The sequence below is a fragment of the Xiphophorus maculatus genome, chromosome 20, assembly GCF_002775205.1.
Source record: "Xiphophorus maculatus strain JP 163 A chromosome 20, X_maculatus-5.0-male, whole genome shotgun sequence".
In the NCBI taxonomy this organism is placed as follows: Eukaryota; Metazoa; Chordata; class Actinopteri; order Cyprinodontiformes; family Poeciliidae; genus Xiphophorus; species Xiphophorus maculatus.
Genome location: NC_036462.1, coordinates 29,243,837 through 29,263,715, shown reverse-complemented (window position 1 = coordinate 29,263,715; position 19,879 = coordinate 29,243,837). Strand labels below are relative to the sequence as shown.

The following is a 19,879-nucleotide window of genomic DNA, read 5'->3' as shown; positions in this document are numbered from 1 at the left end:
TTGACACAGTTTATCTTTTAACAACAGCAAGGTATAACATATAGTGGAGGGGAACTTTTCCTCGATTCAATAAACACATAAAAAACAATCTGATACTGTTACGGTAAATCAAACGTTAGTTAAATCACAATATATATCCACTTCCGCACCATTGATTCGTTCATGTTAAATTCTCTCGCTGCTGCTCTATTTCCGTGTTCTACTGCGTGACTGATCGCCTTGAGCTTAAACTCTGCGTCTTAAGCGTGTCTCTTAATAGGAACCATTTTGGGGTCTTTACACAAAACCCAGCGTTCACCGCGCGCTTCTTCTTCTACGGGGGGAAAATGAAGTCGGCGGCTGCTTACCATAGTTGCGAGACCTGTTGTGGCTCAGTATTGGTCCATATATAAGGCGCACCGGATTATATGGCGCACTGTCGGCTTTTGAGAAAATTGAAAGTTTTTAGGTGCGCCTTATAGTGCGGAATACGGTACTTTAATTTCACTGTATTAGATCTTTGAATGTTGTTTAAAAAAATGTGTGAAACTTTAAACAATCTACCTTAAATGTAAGAAAATACAAGACTTAGTTTTTTTTTCATTGTACTGATTTCAGAGCAGTTAATTTGCTTTTTATCACACTCCTAAACCAAATGTGAGCATTTTGGGGTTTCATTATTTGATACTTTCTACATACATACATACATGGCCAGAATGCTGTAAGAAACAGAATAATATCTAGAACATTTGAGTCTGCTAAAGTATAAAATCTTACAATGAAATATGTGTGGATGTCAATATACAATTGAAGTATTTTATCTTAAATCTAGAAAGAAAAACATCATCTTTAAAAAGCATTCCTCTTGTCCACATTTTCAAACGTTACAAACATTATGTTTTATGTTTTATTGGAACTTTATAGTATGAATCCTTTCACAAAGCGCATTGAGACAGCAAAAAGACGCCTTATAGCCTTCACCTTCAATAGTTTTTGGGAAAGGTGCAGAAGGTTTTAGTTTGTATTAAAAAAGAAAGTAATAATTCTTGTGTTTCTTGCTGTGTAGGAAAATTCCCCTGGCCTTGGAGAATTCCTCTCTCACATCCCTCCACAAGACAAGCACAAATTCCCACGGTAGCACTCCCTCGTCAGGCTTCCTGAGCCCCCCGGCGACCTTGCCCCAAAGCCCCTACAGCCAATCTGTGGAGAGCAGGTCATCGCTCTCCTACGGGACCACCTTAAACGCTCACAGCTCCCTCCAGGGCGGGACTGAGCACCCGGCCTATGGCACCACGCAGGCCAGACAAGTGTCTTCGTTGCCGCAGATGCCTTCAGCCCACTTGTCCTCATCCTCGTCTTCTTCAGCTGCTTCGCTAGCCTCCAGCCGGGCACTGAAGTCGCGTTCATCCAGCAGCAGCAGCGCCGCTACCAAATCATGTTCCTCATCCTTCAAGCCCAAGGAGCTCTCCTCTGGCTCCTCCGCGTCTGTCGTACCGAACTCCACCAGCGGGGGCAGCGCTGGAGCGAACAACAGTAGCAGCACTAGCTTCAGCTCGGGAAAGAAGAGGAAGAACAGTTCTCTCCTTTCTTCATCCCATTGCTCTTCTGAATCCTCTTCTTCTTACGCCGGTGCCCCTTCGTCATCCTCCTCCTCTTCGTCGTTCAAGAAGAACTGTGCAAACGTGGGCAGCTCAGGGAGCACCTACCATCACGGCTCGTTGGGAGCTTCGTCTTCGCTGTCCTCCTCCCACAGCGGTGTTCACAGCGTGGGGCTGAACTGCGGCCCCAGCATGCGGACCAACTCGCTCAGCCTCAAGGCGGAGCCTTCAGCGGGCGGCTCGTCGGGGCCGCCGGCGCGGGGCCCGCCCTCAGGCAGCCCCGCCGAGTCCATAAAGCGAATGAGCGTGGTGATGAACAGCAGCGACTCGACGCTCTCTCTGGGGCCGTTTGTCCACCACCAGCCCGCTTCGTCGTCAGACCACCACGCCAACTTCAGCCACCACTCGGCAGACGGTCGCCTGGAGGCCAAGAAGAGGAAAAGCTCCTCCGCTTCCGGCGGCGTCAACAGCGGAGGCGGAGGTCTGGGTAGGGAAGGAGCAGCAGGAGGAACCGGACCGGGCCGGCCCAAAATGACCAAGTCCCCCGCTCTTAACAACATCCACGGGAAGCACAGCCGGAGCATTCCAGGAACGCCAGGTCTGCCCAACAACTCTCATTTACATCAGGTTAGTGTCCCATATGTAAACGTGTCTGTGCTACTCGGCCTGCCACAATAAATTTAACTGGGCGATTAATTGTCCAAGAATTGATTGCGATAAACGATAATATTGTTATGAGACCATTTTCAACCAAAGTAAAGATAATGGCGTAATAATGCAAGTACACACAGTCAAAGATCACTAAACTAATTTCTAATGAACATTTAACACTGGAACTGGAGGATATATAAAAATATAAATGCATGAGTACAATTTTTGGTTACTCTACCCACATAAAGTTGCAAAGTTGTTCATCTACAAAGTGAGGGTAGGTATGAACATTACAAGTTTTTTATTTGCGACATGTTTTTTTTTGTCTTCGTCTTTGCAAATAAGCATAACGCTTTGGTCTTTTAAAGAAAATCCCAATAAAATGTCGTTTGTAAGAATTTGTAGTGGTAATGAGTCTCGTGCCTTGTAACACGACAAAAGTTCAAGTTGTGGACAAAAGAATGAGATAAGATCACATCTGAGCACTTCTACACCGCCACGTTCAGACTTAGAGGGATGACAGTCCGTGATATAAACACTGAACTGTAAAAGTTTAAGAAGTACTTGATGCTTAACCAAGTCATCCTTCAGTTGATCTACTTTTTTCTCACCGACTTATTTTATTTTTATTAATTTCTCTGCTTGTCGCCTCCGCAGCCAAAAGCTCGTCCCTGACAGCGACTTTCTGCCTCTGCGATGGAAACAGGCGGACAGAGGAAAGTCCAGACTGGTCTGCAATCTGTTCTGGACTGCACGAGGCCTTGTGAAATAAAATCCACATGACTCTCAGCTTCCCACAATCCTCAGGGTGGAGATGATCTGGACTGCCCAGTGAAGTAGACGTGGTCCTTACTATTTCTCCCAAAGCCATGTGTGCGTCAGATGTGTGCGTGTGTATGTATGCGTGTGTTTGAAAAGAGGTGGGCAGAGATACTGAATGCAAAGTAGAACCCCCGGCCCTCTCTGCTCCTCTGCCCCATTAATCCGAGAGGTCTTCCCAGCTGTTTTGGAGATAGAGGGAACACAACAAGCCGCTCTATTTCCGTTCGAGTTCAACAGCGAGTGTGCAAACGTGCGAGAGTTTTTTTTTTTTTTTTTTTTTTATATTACTCCTCCGCCCCCCCAAATGTTAAATTCTGCTGGAGTCCCCAGCTTTATTCCACCCCCATCGCCTGATCTCAGAAGCCTTGCAAGGACAGCCGGAGGAGACTCAAAGTTTCTAATCGCAACACCTTAAATCACAACATAACTACTTTTTTAAATGTCCGTTACAGTCCGTAACCGAGGGTCACACGCAGTCGCCCCCTAGCGGATAATCTGGTCAACTCTTCTAATCATCCAGGATAATTATGCAAGTGTTACCTTTTTTTCCTGATTTCTAATGAGCTTTGTATTTTTAACACTGGACTACAAAGGGTCTTTGTAGACTTGGTGAAGACGGTTGTGCTTTTAAATGTAAAAAAAGGACACCTGATGTGCCCATTGGATCGGTTCTTTTGTCAGCGAGAAAAGCCTGACGTCTCAGTTTCCTGAATCTATACATTGTACAAAAAAAAAAAAAACCCTACAGCAACAGTAGACCTACCCTCCCACCCCCGAACTGTGAAGCGCACTAAATAATTGTGCTTAGCTGTCCACAAAGTTCGCCAAAAAACTGCCACAGCTTTGCCAACTACTTTCTATTATAAGAGGAGGAGGGTGGGGGTGCAGGGTGGGAGATCGTTAAAGCCACAACTTCCCTACTTTATCCACACAAAGCGGTGTGAAATTCTCAGCTATGTGTGGACAGATGTGAATTGTAATGTTTTCCATATGAAATCAGGTAAATGGTACGTCTTAACTGGAAACAAACTTGCACGTCTACTCGTCTTCTGTGGGGTGTTATTGTCCCTCCCAGTGAGTAACCACTACCAAATCTCTGGTTGTTCCTTTCCCGACGCCTCACGGTCATAAAGGGGGAGGGAGGCGTGGTTGTTGGCTATGGCGTGCCAAAACTGCAGAAATGTTCTAAACAAAAATTTAAACGTTATTTATCCACGAAACAAATTGAAAGAAAAGAAAAAAATATCCCGACTTATTACGTCAATCTTTTGCGCAATATATGGTTATAGAATACCATGTGAATTCATTAAAAAATGAAATTGAAACTTTTCAATATCTCATAATTATTTCAGTATTCAGTTATTTCATGGCTTTTTTTTTTTTTTTTTTTTGCTGCAGCACATCATGAAATTATTCAAAATGCCTGTGACTCAAAAAGTTCATGATGTGTTGCAGCAACCAACCATGAACTAATTGTTCAAATAAAGGTTTGTTCTTAATAATCAAAAAGAATATCCTGTAGTTTATTATGAATTTAATAAACGTTTTATGCATTTGTTTACAACTAGAAAAATTTTAATTAGGCACTTTTGGATCTCCATAGGACCCTAGCATAATACTAACACAGGTGGATCTCAACAAAACATGTTCGAAAAGGTCTTTCAGCTACTTAATTGAAAAAGCGAAACGGTTTATTTCTGTTCAGGTTGAAGATCGAGGCTTGCAGCCAATAGAAACCTCATGTCAAGTTTCTCGGACAATAAGAATATAACCGATAATTTTTAAAAAAGGGGGCATGTTTTTATTCTTAGAAATGTTGCCTATGGAAAAAGTACAGCACAGGCGGATCAGCCTGCAGCCTCCAGCTTATCTGCATTCTTGCTTCTGGTGTCTCTCATCTTCCTCTTGCTTGCACCCGTTGGTACTTGAGGCAGTGTGTGAATTGCTCTAAAACGTTCTGATTTTTGGACTTGATAAAGCCGAGTGGACCAACACCAGCAGTTCATGGGACTCCCCCAAAGCAACACATAACACTTGAGCTCAATTAACTTGGACGCCACTTTTCCACTGCAACTTGATTTTCTTTCATTTTAAACGTCGGACTTTGGACCAGTTTTTGTCCTTATGCCCTTGTCCGGGTATCCTACAATTCCTTTTTTTTTAGGAGTATCTCACCACAGGGAATTTCATCAGTCGTCGTCGTCCTGGATTACGTCTGTGTCCGTCTTGAACTCCTGCTGCAGTCCAAGCTTAGTGAATCGCTCTTGAATGGACTTTGCAGTTATTTTTTTTTTTTTTTGGCTTGAGTACACTTTGTCCTTCCACTTTGTTTTCTTTAGCAAAGCCCTTTTCCTGGCTTGTGCAAGGTGTTAGAGACTGTCTGCTGGACAACTGTAAGAAAGTCTTCCCCACAATAGTGCTTTAAAAGAAAAAATCCCTCATGTAATAATTCATAATCTATATGAGAAACAGTTCATCGGCTGAAAGAAATAAATCATTGAACTTAGCAGAACACTTGAAATGGATCCCTTTAAGTTTGAGCTTCAATGTTTGAATTGTATTCTGGATTTTCTAATTTGACATGCAGTCGAACTTTGATATTTCTCAAAAAAAAAACAAAAAAAAAAACAGGCAATACTCACTCGTTTGTTTTTGAACAATGGTTTCAGGTGAGTTTTTCTGGTGCGAGATTCATGAAGATGGCGTCACGAGAAAACGAGCTTTTTAGCAACGCCCATTGGTTTCTAAATACAAAAAAAAAAAAAAAAAACTAATAAAAATCCTTCACTGATGTCAAAGCTGAAAAGGTTTTTTTTTTTTTGTCGTTTTCTAAGAAATACTCTTTAATTCACCATGTTTTCTTGTAGCCTATGTATCAAGTGTCCCTCTTTGAGAATACATATTTTGTTAATAAATTGTACATAGTAAAGTATGTATTTTTGCACGGGCATTTTTCCTACACGCTGAATTTTTTGGTACAATTTTAAAGAGTATTTATTTATTAAGAAAAAAAAAGAAAAAAGAGAGATCTTGTGGACAAGACTATTTGAAGTGGTTCACTGCCAAGTCTATACGATGCAATACATCCCGTTCGTCGAAGCATCTCATGAATCGTGTTACTCGACCTATAAAGGAGGGACAGGGAGACGTCGCCGCTGTAGCATGTGTCTGTATGAGAGATACCTTTAGTAATGTACCAAGGTCTGAATCACACGTGCTTTTTACCAGACGGTTTTATGTTGCCTACTAATCTGACTCTGTGTGACCCCTGTTGGTCTGAAATGTCACGGCCTGAAGCTGTGCCCGTTTTAAAAAAAAAAATAAAAAAATGCTTTAGGGACTTTTTAAGTCGTCCGCTGTGTAGACTTGAACACATTTCATGATTGGAGGGTGGTGGTGACGGGTGCTATAGGGATATGGCAATCTTTGCGAGAAAGAAGAGCAATTGAAAAGTTGTCTGCTTCCTCGTTGCCGGTTTAAATCGCAGCTTTTCCAGGATGAGTTCAGCAGCAGTGCGAAAGAAATATCAAATCAAGAAAGTGCCTGAATTAGTTTCTCTCCCTGACTCTTTGAGGACAGTATTCGTCGGGTGGCTTTACCCTACTTGAATGTTCAAAGTATTGGAGTTTGGTTTAAATATCAGCCTGTGGGCCCTTAAAGAAAACAAAACAAAAAAACAAACCAGAGCTTCTCATCCACTCGGTTAGAAACACTTTTGTTTTCCTTCAGACGACGTGTTGAAATTTTGTTCCGTTTCACCTTTCAAACTCCACCGAGATTTTTCCTTTCAGATGGAAACATTTGAGGATGTTTTATCTGCACCGCAGACCTGGAATGTTAAACGTGACAGAGAATCCAACTCATGTATGGGAAGGAAAAAGAATAAAAAAAACACAACCCCCCCCCCCCCCCCCCCCATCATTCATACTTTGTAAAAGCGTGTATAGATTTTTGTTTTCTGTATACATTATCGGAATCATTTTCAGCTGGATTTATGTATTTGGCTGCTATGTAATTCATGAACAAAACATAGGTTAGAGTTAATATTTAAAGAAAAAGATTGTATAGTATATTTGTTTTGTAACAAGTTTGTGTAAATAAAATAATTTATACTGTTATTTATATGAAACTCTGCCTCTGCCTTGTTTGTCAATTCAACATCAGGGGACATCTTAGGTAAACAGGTTTTATTATATACACAATATAAGCCACTTTGTCAGACAAATACCAAGAGGAAAACTCGCAACTCTCCATCACGAAAAACGATGGTTGCCATGGTTACATGTTAATGACCCTTGACAGCTTCTGGACTCTGTTGAGCAGCAGGTCACCCTTCTTGATGGTCTCCTGGTACTGCCAGTTTTTGCTATCAGGTCTGTTTTAAAAGAGAAAAACAAGATGTAAGTCCCAAAGCTACTGTAGTTCCATTTTTGGTATTTAAATGTATTGATGTTACCTATTAGTTTCCACGATCTCGTTAACTTTATCAATTTTACAGTGCAGACGTCCGGCGGCGATGAATCGGGACAGTTCCCTACGGAAAGAAAGTGAGATCTGAGACAGATGGCCTAAAACAAAGCAACAGCGTGAAGACTCCTGTGAGCCTTCACATAAATCAAATTACTGAGTTAGAAATAAGTTACTAATTAAGTAAATGTTCTTTTTTTAAAAAAAATAAAGTTAAAGTTAGTCCAAAAACCTTTAACTACAGTTTAGTAAACAGTGGATGTCTGATCTAAATATAGCCTTCAACCTTTGTAAGGACGTGTAAAAACTTTCAAATTAATCTCCTTTTTTTAAAGCAGCAGACATAAAACTAAAAGAAACCTTTCATTTGACAACATTGGTTTGGAGAAAGAAAATGACTGAGAATTTAGCCAAACAAAATCTGCAGTGGCAAAATTGTTTGCTCCCCAATCAATCCCTTTAAGATGAACATAAATGAAGTCATATCATTTACTGCATTTGAAGTAAATGAAGCAAACGACTTCATTTACTTTTAATTAATAATCCATCCTGGAGGACTCATTTCGTCACCAACCACAGCCAAGAGGATGGTCAGGGAATTCAAAATACTCGAAGCTAAGTTAAGCTAAGCAGTATTTGTGTTAGTGGGGATATGATTCCTGTGCCAGGTAGTCACGAACATAGTTACCTGAAGAATATACATATTGTAGTTCTTTTATTATAACGGTACCACAAAACATTGTAAAAAAATAAATAAATAAATAAAAAAACTACAAAAAACTTTTAAGAGTATAACACCCACCCCAATCGGATCCATTTCTACAATTATTAAAGAAAAGGAGAAGCAATATTTGGAGTCCATGCCGAGTTGTATGCAGACTAAACAAGTGATAAGTTATAAGTCAGTGGTGTAAACAGTAACTCACTGATCAATGAACTCTGTGCTGACGCCGAAGGCCTCGGCCATGTATCCCAGCGTGAGGGAGCGGTAGGACTCCAGCAGCTGGCTGTAAGCCTGGATCCTCATCTCCCTCACATAGTAGCGGTAGTGTGGGGCGAAGAGCCAGTCTTTCTTCATCTCCTGCTCCACCAGGGCTGCAACCAACACATTCACATCAGGATGACATAGAAAAGCCTTTTATCCAACACGGAATACATTTTGGATTCAATCTGTGCCGTTTTATTTTGAAAAAGCCACAAGAGACAAACTCACCCAGAGACTGGAAGAAGACAGAGTAACGGCATTCGTACAGGGAGAACAGATACTGGCGGACGGACGGGAGGCTGTGCAGCACCTCCAGGATCTCTGCTCCTTTTATCACCTGAGGAGCAGGACAGGTGATTATGTTAGTTACAGTCTTTCCCCTTTAATTACCTTTTTTTTTCTTCAGTTTGCTTAACACTGGGAACCGCAGAACCACGTCTTCTCCCTACCTTTTCGCGGAGGTCGGGCCTTTTCAGGGCGATCATGCAGACGTAAACTGTGTAGGTGACAAACGTCTTGTAGTCCATGAGCTCGTACGAGGTGAAGGTGGAGACGGTGTCGAGGAAAAGCTCGGCGGCCTGCTTGAAGTCCCTGATGGCCACGCAGTACAGACCCTGGTAGACCTTCAGGCGGTTCCTCCGGTCCCAGTCCCCGCCCTCCTCGATGAGGCTGCGCAGAGAAGAAGAAGCACAACGCTTACACGCCGCGATGACGCCGGCAGGCGGATGAGGACGAGGGAGGACGAACCTCTTGGCTTTTTCCGAGTTGCGTGTGATGAGGTCACTGTCCATGTAGAAGAGGCCGATCCTCAGCAGGTAGAAGACGATGTCTAACCTGTGACCCAGAGCCACCGTCTTGTCGTAGGTCTTCCTGAAAGCTGTCAGCGCGCCCTCCTGTGGTGACACACGGGAAAAAAGGGGAATAACTTCAATCAGTAATACATACATGCTTAAACGTGGAATGATAATAGCCGTCACAAGCCTTTGAGACGCATGACAGAAATTAGCACGCAGCCGAAAACATTCAAATCACAAACAGACTTGTGAAGGTGAATTTACTACAGTCTTTTCTGGTTTTAGCTTAACTTTATTTTCATTATTGCTTCATTTCTAACTTCATTTTACACAGAATTTTATAATTTTTTTTACTGTATTGAAATTGCTACTATGCTAGATTTTGCTACTGTGGAGTTTGCTGTGAACGTTTTCACCGTCTTGAGTCGCTCTTTTGCTTTAAAGTCATTTGTTTGTTTTCATGCTTCACGACTGGTTGTTTTCTGGCTACTACTTTTTACCTGAATTATTTTAGGATCCGTCAGTTTTACCCCGTTTAAAGCACATTTTGTGGCCTTTGTTCCTGTGAAATCACCCAACTAAAACTTTGATCTCTCCTGGGTTTGTGGAATCCAGTCAGTGACTGCCTGCTGAGAAACAGTGAAGTCGGCTGTCTTTCTTATGATTATGTAGGTCATAAAATAACATTTACGCATTAAAAAAAAAACAAAAAACTTTTTCCATACATTTTTAATAACTAGATTTGGAGGGTTATACTTGCTGTACATCGATTATTCATTCATTTTTAATATTCACATTCCCTGTCCTCTCTCACCTTATTTCCGATTCTGATTAAATATTCCGCTTTGGCCATCATGACGTCCCGGATCTCGCTCTCTCCCATGTTCTTCTCTGCGTCCTCCAGCACGTCGTCCAGGCGCTTCAGCTCCTCCTCGTTGGCCTTTTTCATTTTGCTCAGCAGCTCGGAGTCCAGCGGCCACTTCAGCTCCTTACACAGACCCTCATAATACGGCGCCATGTCTGAAGCAACACACAGAAATCCAGCACGGTCATCGCTGCATCTCATTCACAGCACACCAAATCTAAATCAACGCGAGATTTTGAATATGCATAATATTTTTTTTTATAAAGGTGAGAAAGGTGAGAAGTACCCCCCATGCTCCCACTTCTTGTCTTTTTGCGTCACAAAAGTGATAAATAAATGAAATCGGCCGAATGAGCACAAAGTCTGTCTTGTTAGTGTTTCACTAGTTTTGTAAAATAGACATTTTAAACTTTTTTTTATTGTCCGACGCTAACAGGGTTAGCTAACACGCTAATGCTAAGCATTTACTTTTTTACCGTATCTTGCACAACCCTCACACACACCTCAGTAAAAGCAATTCCCTCAGCTTATATGTCTAACGAACAGCTGTCCACTCTTGGTTCAGTTGTATTAGTTAAAAACCGCTGCATTTAAAAAAAAAAAAAGGCTAACTCACTGTTAGCTTTAATAGCATCCATTAGCTCGGTTTTCACTTTCTCGTCTCGTCGGTGGCCGTCCATTGTGAGCAGAAATTTCAGCTGCGCTATCCTCAAGTCGGGGTTCTTGGGCAGACCCTCTTCCTCCAAGTTCTCCAGGGGCATTTTGTCTTTTGATAAATAGGCAAACGAGTAAACAAGAGGCTCTTTTTTTTATCTTCGCTGTTACCCAGCTATTCAACGATGACTACGGGAAACACTGAACGGTGTTGTTTCCGCTGGAGCGACACGAGACAAGAGCGGAGCGCAACAGGATGGATAAACGCAATTTTATATTACTGCCCCCTGGCGGACATCAAGCAACACGCATGTTTAACCGCACAAGCAGCGATTCCAATGTTTTTTTTTTGTTTTTTTTTTAAAGCAGTCAAGTTAATGTTGAGCATTTTAACACGCAATGAACTCATGTTAATTGTTCACAACATGAACGGTCCTTCTATGAAATAAAACTCTCTGAAAACACAGCGGGAATGAGATACGCTGCATGGAAAACAAATGTCCTCTTTTGAATTAGTTATTACAGACATTTTTTAAATATATATATATATATTATCACTTTTTTTCAACATCAGAAGTTTATATACAAGAAGATTGCTGTGCCATACGGGGGTGGCAGCATCATGTTGTGGTGGTGCCATTCTGCATGATGGAGTTGCGCATTTCTCAAAATGGTTGGCGTAAGGAGAAACCAAGAACATGTGCAAATATTGATGGAACATCTCATAAGTGAGTCTTTATAACAGACATGGCCACTGATCAAATGATGAAGACCTCTCATACTCATTATTCTGGCATTTAGTAAAATAGACTAATTTGCTTCGTTTAACTGTAAATCCTAGCCGACCTAAAACAGGAACACTTTAGTCTGGTTTAACGTCAGATAGTGTGAAATAAATGTGTCCTTTTATACAGTGTAAATATGCGGTTACAACTGTATGCAATGGTTCATAACTTGTAGAGTTACGCATCTAAACTATACACCGAGTTAAATTAAAGGTGGTTGTCTTTTGTGTAAGTTCTTAATTCTTAAAACTGCCGAAGAAAGTCGAACTGTGAATTTGCACATTTAACGTTGTTTTCGGTCCGGGAGTTGTCCGCTTCTCTTTTCACATCGAGCCAGATTCTTCCTGTCACTTCCAATCAGCAGGCTGACGGCCTGTTTCTGGTGCTTAATCTTTTACTCAAAACAAGTTAATGATAACCAGCCTCTGGGTTTTAAAGCAGTCTGTGGAATCTGGATTTGTGGACTGCGATGCTCAAGGCCGTAAAGACAGAATGGAAACTTTCTTTCACCAACTGGTAGGAGTTGCACAGATTTCTGACATATTTGTTGCATGTTGCGATGATTTTTAAATTAAAAAAAAAGGAAATGCTGAAAAGAGCAGTGGGGGCAAAAAAACCCCCATGTATGTGGCAATATCGGATTCAGTGATGGTAACTTTTAATATACATCTCTGTTATTAGGCATTTTGGGTCAAAAAAAAAAAAAAAAACTTGTGCAAATTTGCATGACTAGCTTAACATGTTATGGTACACTGGCATCCATATTGTTTTTAGCCACTCGTTGTTTTATGTAATAAATTATTTAGATCATAGTTTAGCTGAGTCATTGTGAGTTGTGTATTGCTTAGTTTTTTTTTTTTATTCACACTTTTTTTTAACATGGTTAAGATGGAATAATCAATTAAAATGAACACTGGTTTAAATTATTTTGAGATCATTTACACTTTTTATGGCTAGGAATATTTTTTTTATATCATAATTCCTATTGTTATAGTCAAATAAAAAATTTCTACCTTTACATTTTCACCTGTATTCAGACTTGCAGCTGTCATATTTACATCTATGTATGAAGTCAAGAAATGTGCAAAAAAAAAAAAAAAGACAGACAAAATTCTCCAAAGACAATTCTGGCAGCATTGTGGTCCCAACAACTGTTTCAGCGGATACTTTATATTAAGGAGCTACGCCTCGATTATGCATGTCTCACTTTTCTCCACATAGTCAGTCCCTCTTTTACTCGTGCGAATTTAGCTGCACTGCAGTTATGTAACGATCAAGCATCATTATAAGCACACAGTTTTTCATTCAAACTCCATAGGTTCATCTATTTCTTATTTCTGTTAATACAACATGATGTTTAACCCTAAAGCTAATACTACGCTTGTCGTGGTTGGCAGAAAGTACTCCAATTCTACCTGCAGATAAGTTTGCTTCGATTTTTTGGTTTTAAGCACGGAGATCGGGTTTAATTTCTTTCACAATTTTAAGCTTTTGCAGGTTTTCTTGCTCTAAGAAAAAATAAAGTTAGTTATTCAAATTTAATTGCGTTTTCCGACCCAGGACTTGTGTTGAGGCAGTGATGTTGCTCAAATTAGACTTTGGCACAATTATGATGTTGGTACAGAAAACACTTCCGGCTTTCTCTTTTAACAATAATTCTGCTTCTTGCTTATTAACAACTTTAAAAACAATTCTACAGATTTTTTTCTTTCTTTTTTTTTCTTCTTTTTTTACATCTGAACAAAATTAAGAAAGAAACTAAACAATAATGAAATCACAACCGCATGGCTATTTTTAATTTTTAAAAAATCTCTGTTTGTTTTCAGTATTCACGCAAAATCTATTTTAAATGTTTTTAACTAGAGTTCACATACATACAGAACAAAGTAAAGAAGGAAATTATAAAAACACTAGAATTACAAATGTGTTTTTAAAAACAAAGTATGCCTGTTGCATAGGTCATACTTCAGTTTTCACGCCTTCATTTCAGACTCAAGGCAACGCTCTGCTTGTAATCATAATTTTGGGCTGTGGAGGAAGTTTCCATACTGGTTACCACTTAACCGGACTCAGTTCTCCCTCACCAGTAAGAAAGAAAAAAAAAAAAACAAGCCCATTTTCTCAGTTTCCCCACATTTTGGTGTTATTTGTTTCGTCACAATAGAGATTGTTGATGTCTTTCCAGCACATTCAGCACTTCATCAACAGCAGCTGGTATGACAGGTACAAGGAGTCTCCGGGTCCTCAGAAAGTCACCCTGATCTGGTCTCTTATCATCTCCATGTTTGCTGTCGGAGGACTCTTTGGTGCCGTCAGCGTCAAACTCTTCTCACGAAAACTGGGAAGGTGTGTGTTCGTGGCTGACAGGTCAGGCATCTGTGAACGAGGGGAACTGTTTTCCACACGGGTCGGAAAACGATACGCAAGCTCCTGTTTGAGATTACCTAGTGGTAAAAGAGGCAAATAATAAATCAAGTCCGGAAAACAAGCGTGTTTAATCTCAAACGATCACTTATTTCCAATAAGTGATAGACAATCACTTTGTCACTTTTACCCTGCGCTGCATGATCGTGGAATCCTGCCAACAGCGCCAATACTCAGCACATACTGCATACTCAAGATACTCAGCATAAACACAGAAATGGTTTCATGATTCTTTCCAGATTTATGTCAGTCACTTAGTTTGTTTCTCATCAGTTTTTGCAGCGTGATGTTTTACTTTTGGAGGTCTGTTCCCTTACTTCATGGCGTCAGACAGGTCCTACTTAAGTACTTTCTTGGCTTTAAAGCTCAGGTTTTAGAAGGTTTCAGAATCGCCGCCTGCCCTCGTTAATTCAGGCTTGGCAAAAGGCTCAGTTTTCCAAAAGATGTGAGTAATGAGTCAGTTCATGACTTAGCATTAACTCTACACACAGGGCTCTGCTGTTCTGGGTAACATATTACAAATTTTTGTTTTTAGTCATCAGTAAAAATTAAAAATATGGAATTGCCTGAAACATTTAAGTGTGAGAACAATGCGAAAAGAGAAGAAACATGTAAAAGGAGCAGCACTGTATCCTGAAAATGCCCCTTGTTCAGCAGGATATACGCTTAAGACATGTCCACAAACATTTTTAATAAACCCACAGTATCATACCTCTCCATCATCATGTGTGCAGCTGAAGAAGACATGAGTTTGACTCTCTTTCCCCAGAAAGCGAGCAATGATCTGCAACAGTCTGATCTCTGCAATGGGGGCAGTGATCATGCTGACCAGCAAGACGGCTAAATCCTTTGAAATGATAATCGTGGCACGGATGCTGTATGGATACTCAGCGGGTGAGTATCCATGGCTTTGTTACTGATATTTACTATGAATAATTCTGAATCATTTGACAGCTCTAGGCATAGTTTCTGTAGTGGTGTAGCCCTTAATGTTGCATATGGTGAGGTGTGTTGCAGGTTTAGGAGCTAGTCTCCATTCAATGTATTTGGGGGAGATTTCACCAAGGAAGATAAGAGGTAGAGTGACTCTGACTTCAGCCACTTTTACGTCACTCGGTAAACTCTCCGGACAGTTTTTTGGATTAAGGTACGTCAGTCTGAGTCACCTCTTCATAAAGCAAGACAATGATTAAGCTAGGAACATCATTTTGTTTCGTTTTTTGGCAGTGAGATCCTTGGCCATCGCGACCTGTGGAACATCGTCCTTTGTGTCCCTGTGTGTTTCTCGGCGGTTCAGGTTTTGGTGCTGCCTTTCCTTCCAGAGGCTCCCAGATATTTATTCATAGAGAAAAGAGACGACAAGGCATGCAAGCGAGGTACGCATTCCCCTCTCTGCTGCAACCACATAGGGACAATTTCTCTCTTGTTTTTGCTTTAAAATTGGTCTTGTTTTGTCGTCGCTCTAGCCCTTCAGAGTTTGTGGGGGAAAGGCGACTATAAGCAGGAAATGGAGGAGATGTTGATTGAGCACATGGCTCTCGAAGCGTCTCCGCCAAAGAGTCCACTGCGGCTGATGAGGGACCGGACTGTCCGATGGCAGCTCGTCACCATGCTCGTCGTTTACTGTTGCAATCAGATGTCGGGCATGTCTGTGGTGAGACGCAGATGCCCCACATTTAGAAATACACACGTCTCTGTCTCAGTTGACTGGGATGAAATAAGGCCGCAGAACACAAAACAGGCCCAGTTAAAGTCCAGACGTAAAGCCGTTCCTCCGTATCCAATTGTTGCTTAAAATTCAATCAAGTCACAGCACTTTCACTGTCGTGATTGTAGCAAGAAACGATTAGGAAAAAAAAAAAAATTAAAGACACACTGCATGGAACAGTCCTAATAATTCATTGTGGCGTCCTCCTTCCCAGGTCAGCACCTTCTCCTTTGACATCTTCCTGAACTCTGGAGTTCCTAAAGACAAGATCCGCTACGTCACGCTCGGCCTCGGAATATCTGAAATGCTCACCTCCATCTCCTGTGTGAGCAAATCCCGCCGCCGGCGTCTGCCCTCTCTAACCTGACTCTGTTCCCCTCTGGTGCTTCATATTAAGCAGAAGGCAGGCAGCTCAGGGATGTGTCGCTGAGTGTTTGCAAGAAGCGGGGCAAACATGGCGGAGGGTGTAGAATAATAGTTGTGTTATTGTTGGTTGGAGCTGCCTCGCTTTTAGACACGGGGTGCCCAGTTTTCTGCTGTGTGGATAAATGTGGAAAAAGGAAATTAAAGGAGAAAGAATATTTGTATTACCAGATTTTATTCCATATTCCATTGTCTAAATATTGTACGTGTCCTTCTCCCTATCTTTTTGTGTTCTCTAAAAGAACACAAGAAAAAATAAAGCTTTCCTCCACTTTATTTCCTTTCCTCTTTGTTTCCTTTCCCCCTCATTTTGTCTTGCCTCCTTCCTTCCTTCCTCCTCTCATTCCATCTTCCATTTTCAGTCATTGTCTTGTTTTCTCGTACGTCTTTTCTGTCTCGAATGCTGCCTCCATTTCTTTTCTCCTTTGTGTCCTAACTCTATTCTTTCCTTCCTGCATGCCTTCCCTGCAGTTTTGTTTTTGTGCTGGCGCAAACTCCGCCCAACAGACACACCACTTCCGATTGATAATGTTTGTAATTTACACTTTAAAGTGACTGTAGAGGATCGAGATCCGAGAGTCTGCAGAAAAGTCTGAAGTGTTTTATGAGAAATAGTGTTTAGGAACCTTACATGCTAAAAAAAATTAGAAAATTGAAATCTTCCAGATTAAAGCTCGTTGTACAAAAGTTTAACTAAAACTGGCCACTTGGTTTTTTTTTCTTTTTATTTCTTTTCTTTTGTTTCCAACAGAGCCTTCTGATCGAGCACACGGGGAGGAGGCCGTTATTCTGGGGAGGGTACGCCGTCGTATCTGCTATCTGGATTGTGGCAACAGTAATGCTGAACCTAAAGGTAAACATGGCAAGAATGTAGTAAAAGGAAATCATAAAATCATTACAAAGACATCACAAATTTCTGTTTACCTTGAGCAACTCACTAGTGAGAACTTCCCCCCGCCCCCAATATTTCCTACACATTAAAGTTTTCTACACTTCTAATATGGGCATAACTCACACAACCAAGGCACAGAGGATTAGGTAAAATGCTGATTAGCGAGGAGGAATGTTGTTAAGGAGACCGAATGATAGATACGAGGCCACTGATGTTTTCTTTGAGCTGCCAGAGAATCCAACGGTCAGTGAAAACAGTGGACACGTTGCATCAGAAATGAAATGTACAAACAGCGCAGACAGTAAATGTGATTGTTGTGTCAAGCATCATAATGTGTTTTCACTCCTGCAGGACCTCAGCTGGGTTCCCTACGTTACTTCTTCTCTCATCTTCCTCTTCATCGTCTCCTTTTGCGGAGGACCTGGTGAGAGCTCCGCAGCCGCACATTAAACCTTTGGTTCGTTTTGAGAGGAAAAGCTGTATGCTGCACAGAGCCTTCAAAAGTATTCATAGCCTTTCAGCTTTTTACCATTGGTCAGGTTAGAACCACAGGCCTCAAATTTTGTGTTTGGTCAGACTTGACGTGCTCAATTCAGAACTGAAATTAAAACAAGGCTTTTTTTTTCAGTATAGTATAGTGTGTGATTTTATTAAGTCCCCGTGAATCTGAACTTTATAGAATCTCAACCCTTTCATGCGTAGAGGTCACTGCAGTGGGCAGCTAAAAGCCATTTTCTTGTGTTTCTTGTGGATCTTTATGTTCTAAATGCACACAGAGCACTGAAGTGGAAACCAGCCAATCATGTCAACTACTGGCCATCCACTGCAAGTGCAAGAGTTTTCTTGTTAAATCCAATATGGCAGACAGATGAAAAAGCAACTGAGGAATATGCAGTCCCTCCTTCTGCTGCAGAGCCAATACTAGTGATGTATTTGTATTTGGAGGAAATAACAATTGATCACCTAGAGAAAAAAATCCTAGAATTTTATTATTATTATTATTATTATTTTTTACAATTTCTTTTCACACCTTTTTTGTGCCTTAAGAAAATCAAAAACACTTTGTAAAAAAAATATCCTGACATAAAGGATCATAACTCATGCATGAAAGGGTTCATTTGTTTTCTGATGCATTTCTACCAGCTTTGCACATTTATATATATATATATATATATAAATTATAAATATATAAACTGTGCTTAACCTTTCTTTCTCTTTGTAATTAGTTAATGTTTGTGCTGATCTATCACTTAATGCCAATCAAATAATTTGAAGTTTTGTCGTTGCAAAGCGACAGAAACCTTGTATAGATCACTTTTTGCTCTTCCAGGCGCCGCCACAGTCACACTCAGCACCGAGCTCTTTACTCAGTCCGATCGTCTGGCGGCGTTCGTCCTCATGGGACTGCAGCGTTGGTTCATGTTCTCCATGGTGGGCCTGATCTTCCCGTTCCTCATCGTGCGTACAAGTCGCATCCCAACCCCGAAGCAACCAGCCTGCATGCCGCACACTCCACGACGAATCTAACCGACACAGCTCAGCTTGTCCACTCTTTCTCCGCAGGACGCTTTCGGCTCGTACTGCTTCACGCTGTTTGCCGTCGTGTCCCTGCTGGGCAGCTTTTACACCTTCTTCCTTCTGCCTGAGACCAAGGGGAAGACTCTGGTGGACATTTCGGAGGAGTTTAAAGCAATCACGGTCTGTGGGAAGTCCTTCCTGGAGAGAGAGGGCGTGGAGACCAAGTTGTAAGGCATGGCACCACGAGAGACGGCTTGAAATGGTAGAAACGTACAAAGAATGGCGAGATTTGTCCTGGACAGTTTTAGGACGGATTCAAACGAAACATTTAGGGATGTAGGATGTCCCACTCAGTTTTCCACATCTGGAAATCAAGTACAAATATTCATCCTTTGTCAGTTTTATTCCACGAATCATTGCATCTTCAATGGATCACTACTCAACTCTAGTACCCAGTCATTGACCTCCATACCGGTGCAGTTGAGCTCGAGTTGTCTCTCACACACACACACACACACACACACACACACACACACACACACACACACACACACACACACACACACACACGCACGCACGCGCACACACACACACACACACACACACACACACACACACACACACACACACACACACACCACAGCAGGCCGCCTGTGCTGCGGCGGCTACATGATCTGTGTCTGCGATGTGTTTTTCACTGAGTTGTCAGATCTCCACTGCCTCATCCTATCCAGTAATAAATCATCCACTGTTGCCTTTGGACTCTGTCGTATTTTGATAAGACACCTAGCAGGAGTGAAATTAATGGAAACCCTCCCAGAAAGTCTGACTGCATGTGGAACAGGACGCTGTTTTTTTTTTTTTCTTATCGGTTTTTGTCTTTTCCAGCGTCGTGAAGCAACTCTGAGAGCTCCGGGGCCAGTTTAGCGGTGGTGCTCATACTTCCTTCTTCTTGGCAACGTAATGTTTCATAGAGGAGTTTCATATTTGTAGATTTTTCGCTCTCTCAGCACCAGTCCAGAAAGGGAACACTCAGCAACACTTAATGCAGTTTCTCAGGAGAAGTATGAATTTCACAGTTCGCTCTTTGTCGAGTATCAACTGCAAATTTTACCGTACCGAATTTGGAGTTTTTGTGAGGTGTGAACGAAATTCACAGCTTCATTCTCGACCTGGTCGTCATGACGTCATGCTTATTTACCAATATCCTTTAATAGACCTTTACAAAACAGCTGGATTCATACTGAGATTACTTGACAGCCAGGTGGACTCTGTTTACCCTCTTTTAAATTGGGTGTAAACACAAACGCACAC

The 19,879-nt window shown here is 41.4% G+C and overlaps 3 protein-coding genes across 4 annotated transcripts in view; 2 read left to right on the top strand and 1 right to left on the bottom strand.

The window, feature by feature from the left end:
- atxn7 (ataxin 7) overlaps window positions 1–5,838 on the top strand; it is a 34,204-nt gene extending 28,366 nt beyond the window's left edge. For both annotated transcript variants that reach the window (XM_023324898.1, XM_014472293.2), the window contains 2 exons: window positions 1,046–2,204; window positions 2,886–5,838. In XM_023324898.1, coding sequence (XP_023180666.1) covers window positions 1,046–2,204; window positions 2,886–2,903 — 1,177 coding nt within the window. In that variant the 3' untranslated portion in view covers window positions 2,904–5,838. The remainder of the gene's footprint in view (window positions 1–1,045; window positions 2,205–2,885) is intronic.
- A 1,384-nt stretch (window positions 5,839–7,222) lies between these two features.
- Window positions 7,223–11,033, bottom strand: psmd6 (proteasome 26S subunit, non-ATPase 6). The gene is made up of 8 exons (XM_005808452.2): window positions 10,778–11,033; window positions 10,111–10,316; window positions 9,250–9,395; window positions 8,952–9,171; window positions 8,731–8,839; window positions 8,444–8,612; window positions 7,507–7,584; window positions 7,223–7,425 (listed from the first exon to the last, which is right to left on the bottom strand). The coding sequence occupies exons 1-8, from the start codon at window positions 10,920–10,922 to the stop codon at window positions 7,329–7,331; spliced, it is 1,170 nt and encodes a 389-aa protein (XP_005808509.1). The 5' UTR covers window positions 10,923–11,033; the 3' UTR covers window positions 7,223–7,328.
- Window positions 11,034–12,055: 1,022 nt separating this feature from the next.
- LOC102229361 (solute carrier family 2, facilitated glucose transporter member 9-like) lies at window positions 12,056–19,084 on the top strand. Its single transcript, XM_014472300.2, has 12 exons — window positions 12,056–12,116; window positions 13,591–13,686; window positions 13,786–13,946; window positions 14,794–14,918; window positions 15,042–15,171; window positions 15,252–15,400; window positions 15,491–15,678; window positions 15,947–16,057; window positions 16,907–17,008; window positions 17,399–17,471; window positions 18,378–18,505; window positions 18,611–19,084. The coding sequence occupies exons 1-12, from the start codon at window positions 12,093–12,095 to the stop codon at window positions 18,794–18,796; spliced, it is 1,473 nt and encodes a 490-aa protein (XP_014327786.1). The 5' UTR covers window positions 12,056–12,092; the 3' UTR covers window positions 18,797–19,084.
- Window positions 19,085–19,879: the final 795 nt, after the last annotated feature.

Bases quoted from the DNA above. Each gene is read 5' to 3' on its own strand.
- psmd6 (XM_005808452.2), bottom strand. From the start codon at position 10,922: ATGCCCCTGGAGAACTTGGAGGAAGAGGGTCTGCCCAAGAACCCCGAC. The intron at 8,840-8,951 runs GTAGGGAGAAGA...CCTGCTCCTCAG, and splicing joins GGCCCGACCTCCGCGAAAAG to GTGATAAAAGGAGCAGAGAT. The intron at 7,426-7,506 runs GTAACATCAATA...CTTTTAAAACAG, and splicing joins GAGATCGTGGAAACTAATAG to ACCTGATAGCAAAAACTGGC.
- LOC102229361 (XM_014472300.2), top strand. From the start codon at position 12,093: ATGGAAACTTTCTTTCACCAACTG. The intron at 15,172-15,251 runs GTACGTCAGTCT...GTTTTTTGGCAG, and splicing joins GGACAGTTTTTTGGATTAAG to TGAGATCCTTGGCCATCGCG. The intron at 16,058-16,906 runs GTGAGCAAATCC...TGTTTCCAACAG, and splicing joins TGCTCACCTCCATCTCCTGT to AGCCTTCTGATCGAGCACAC.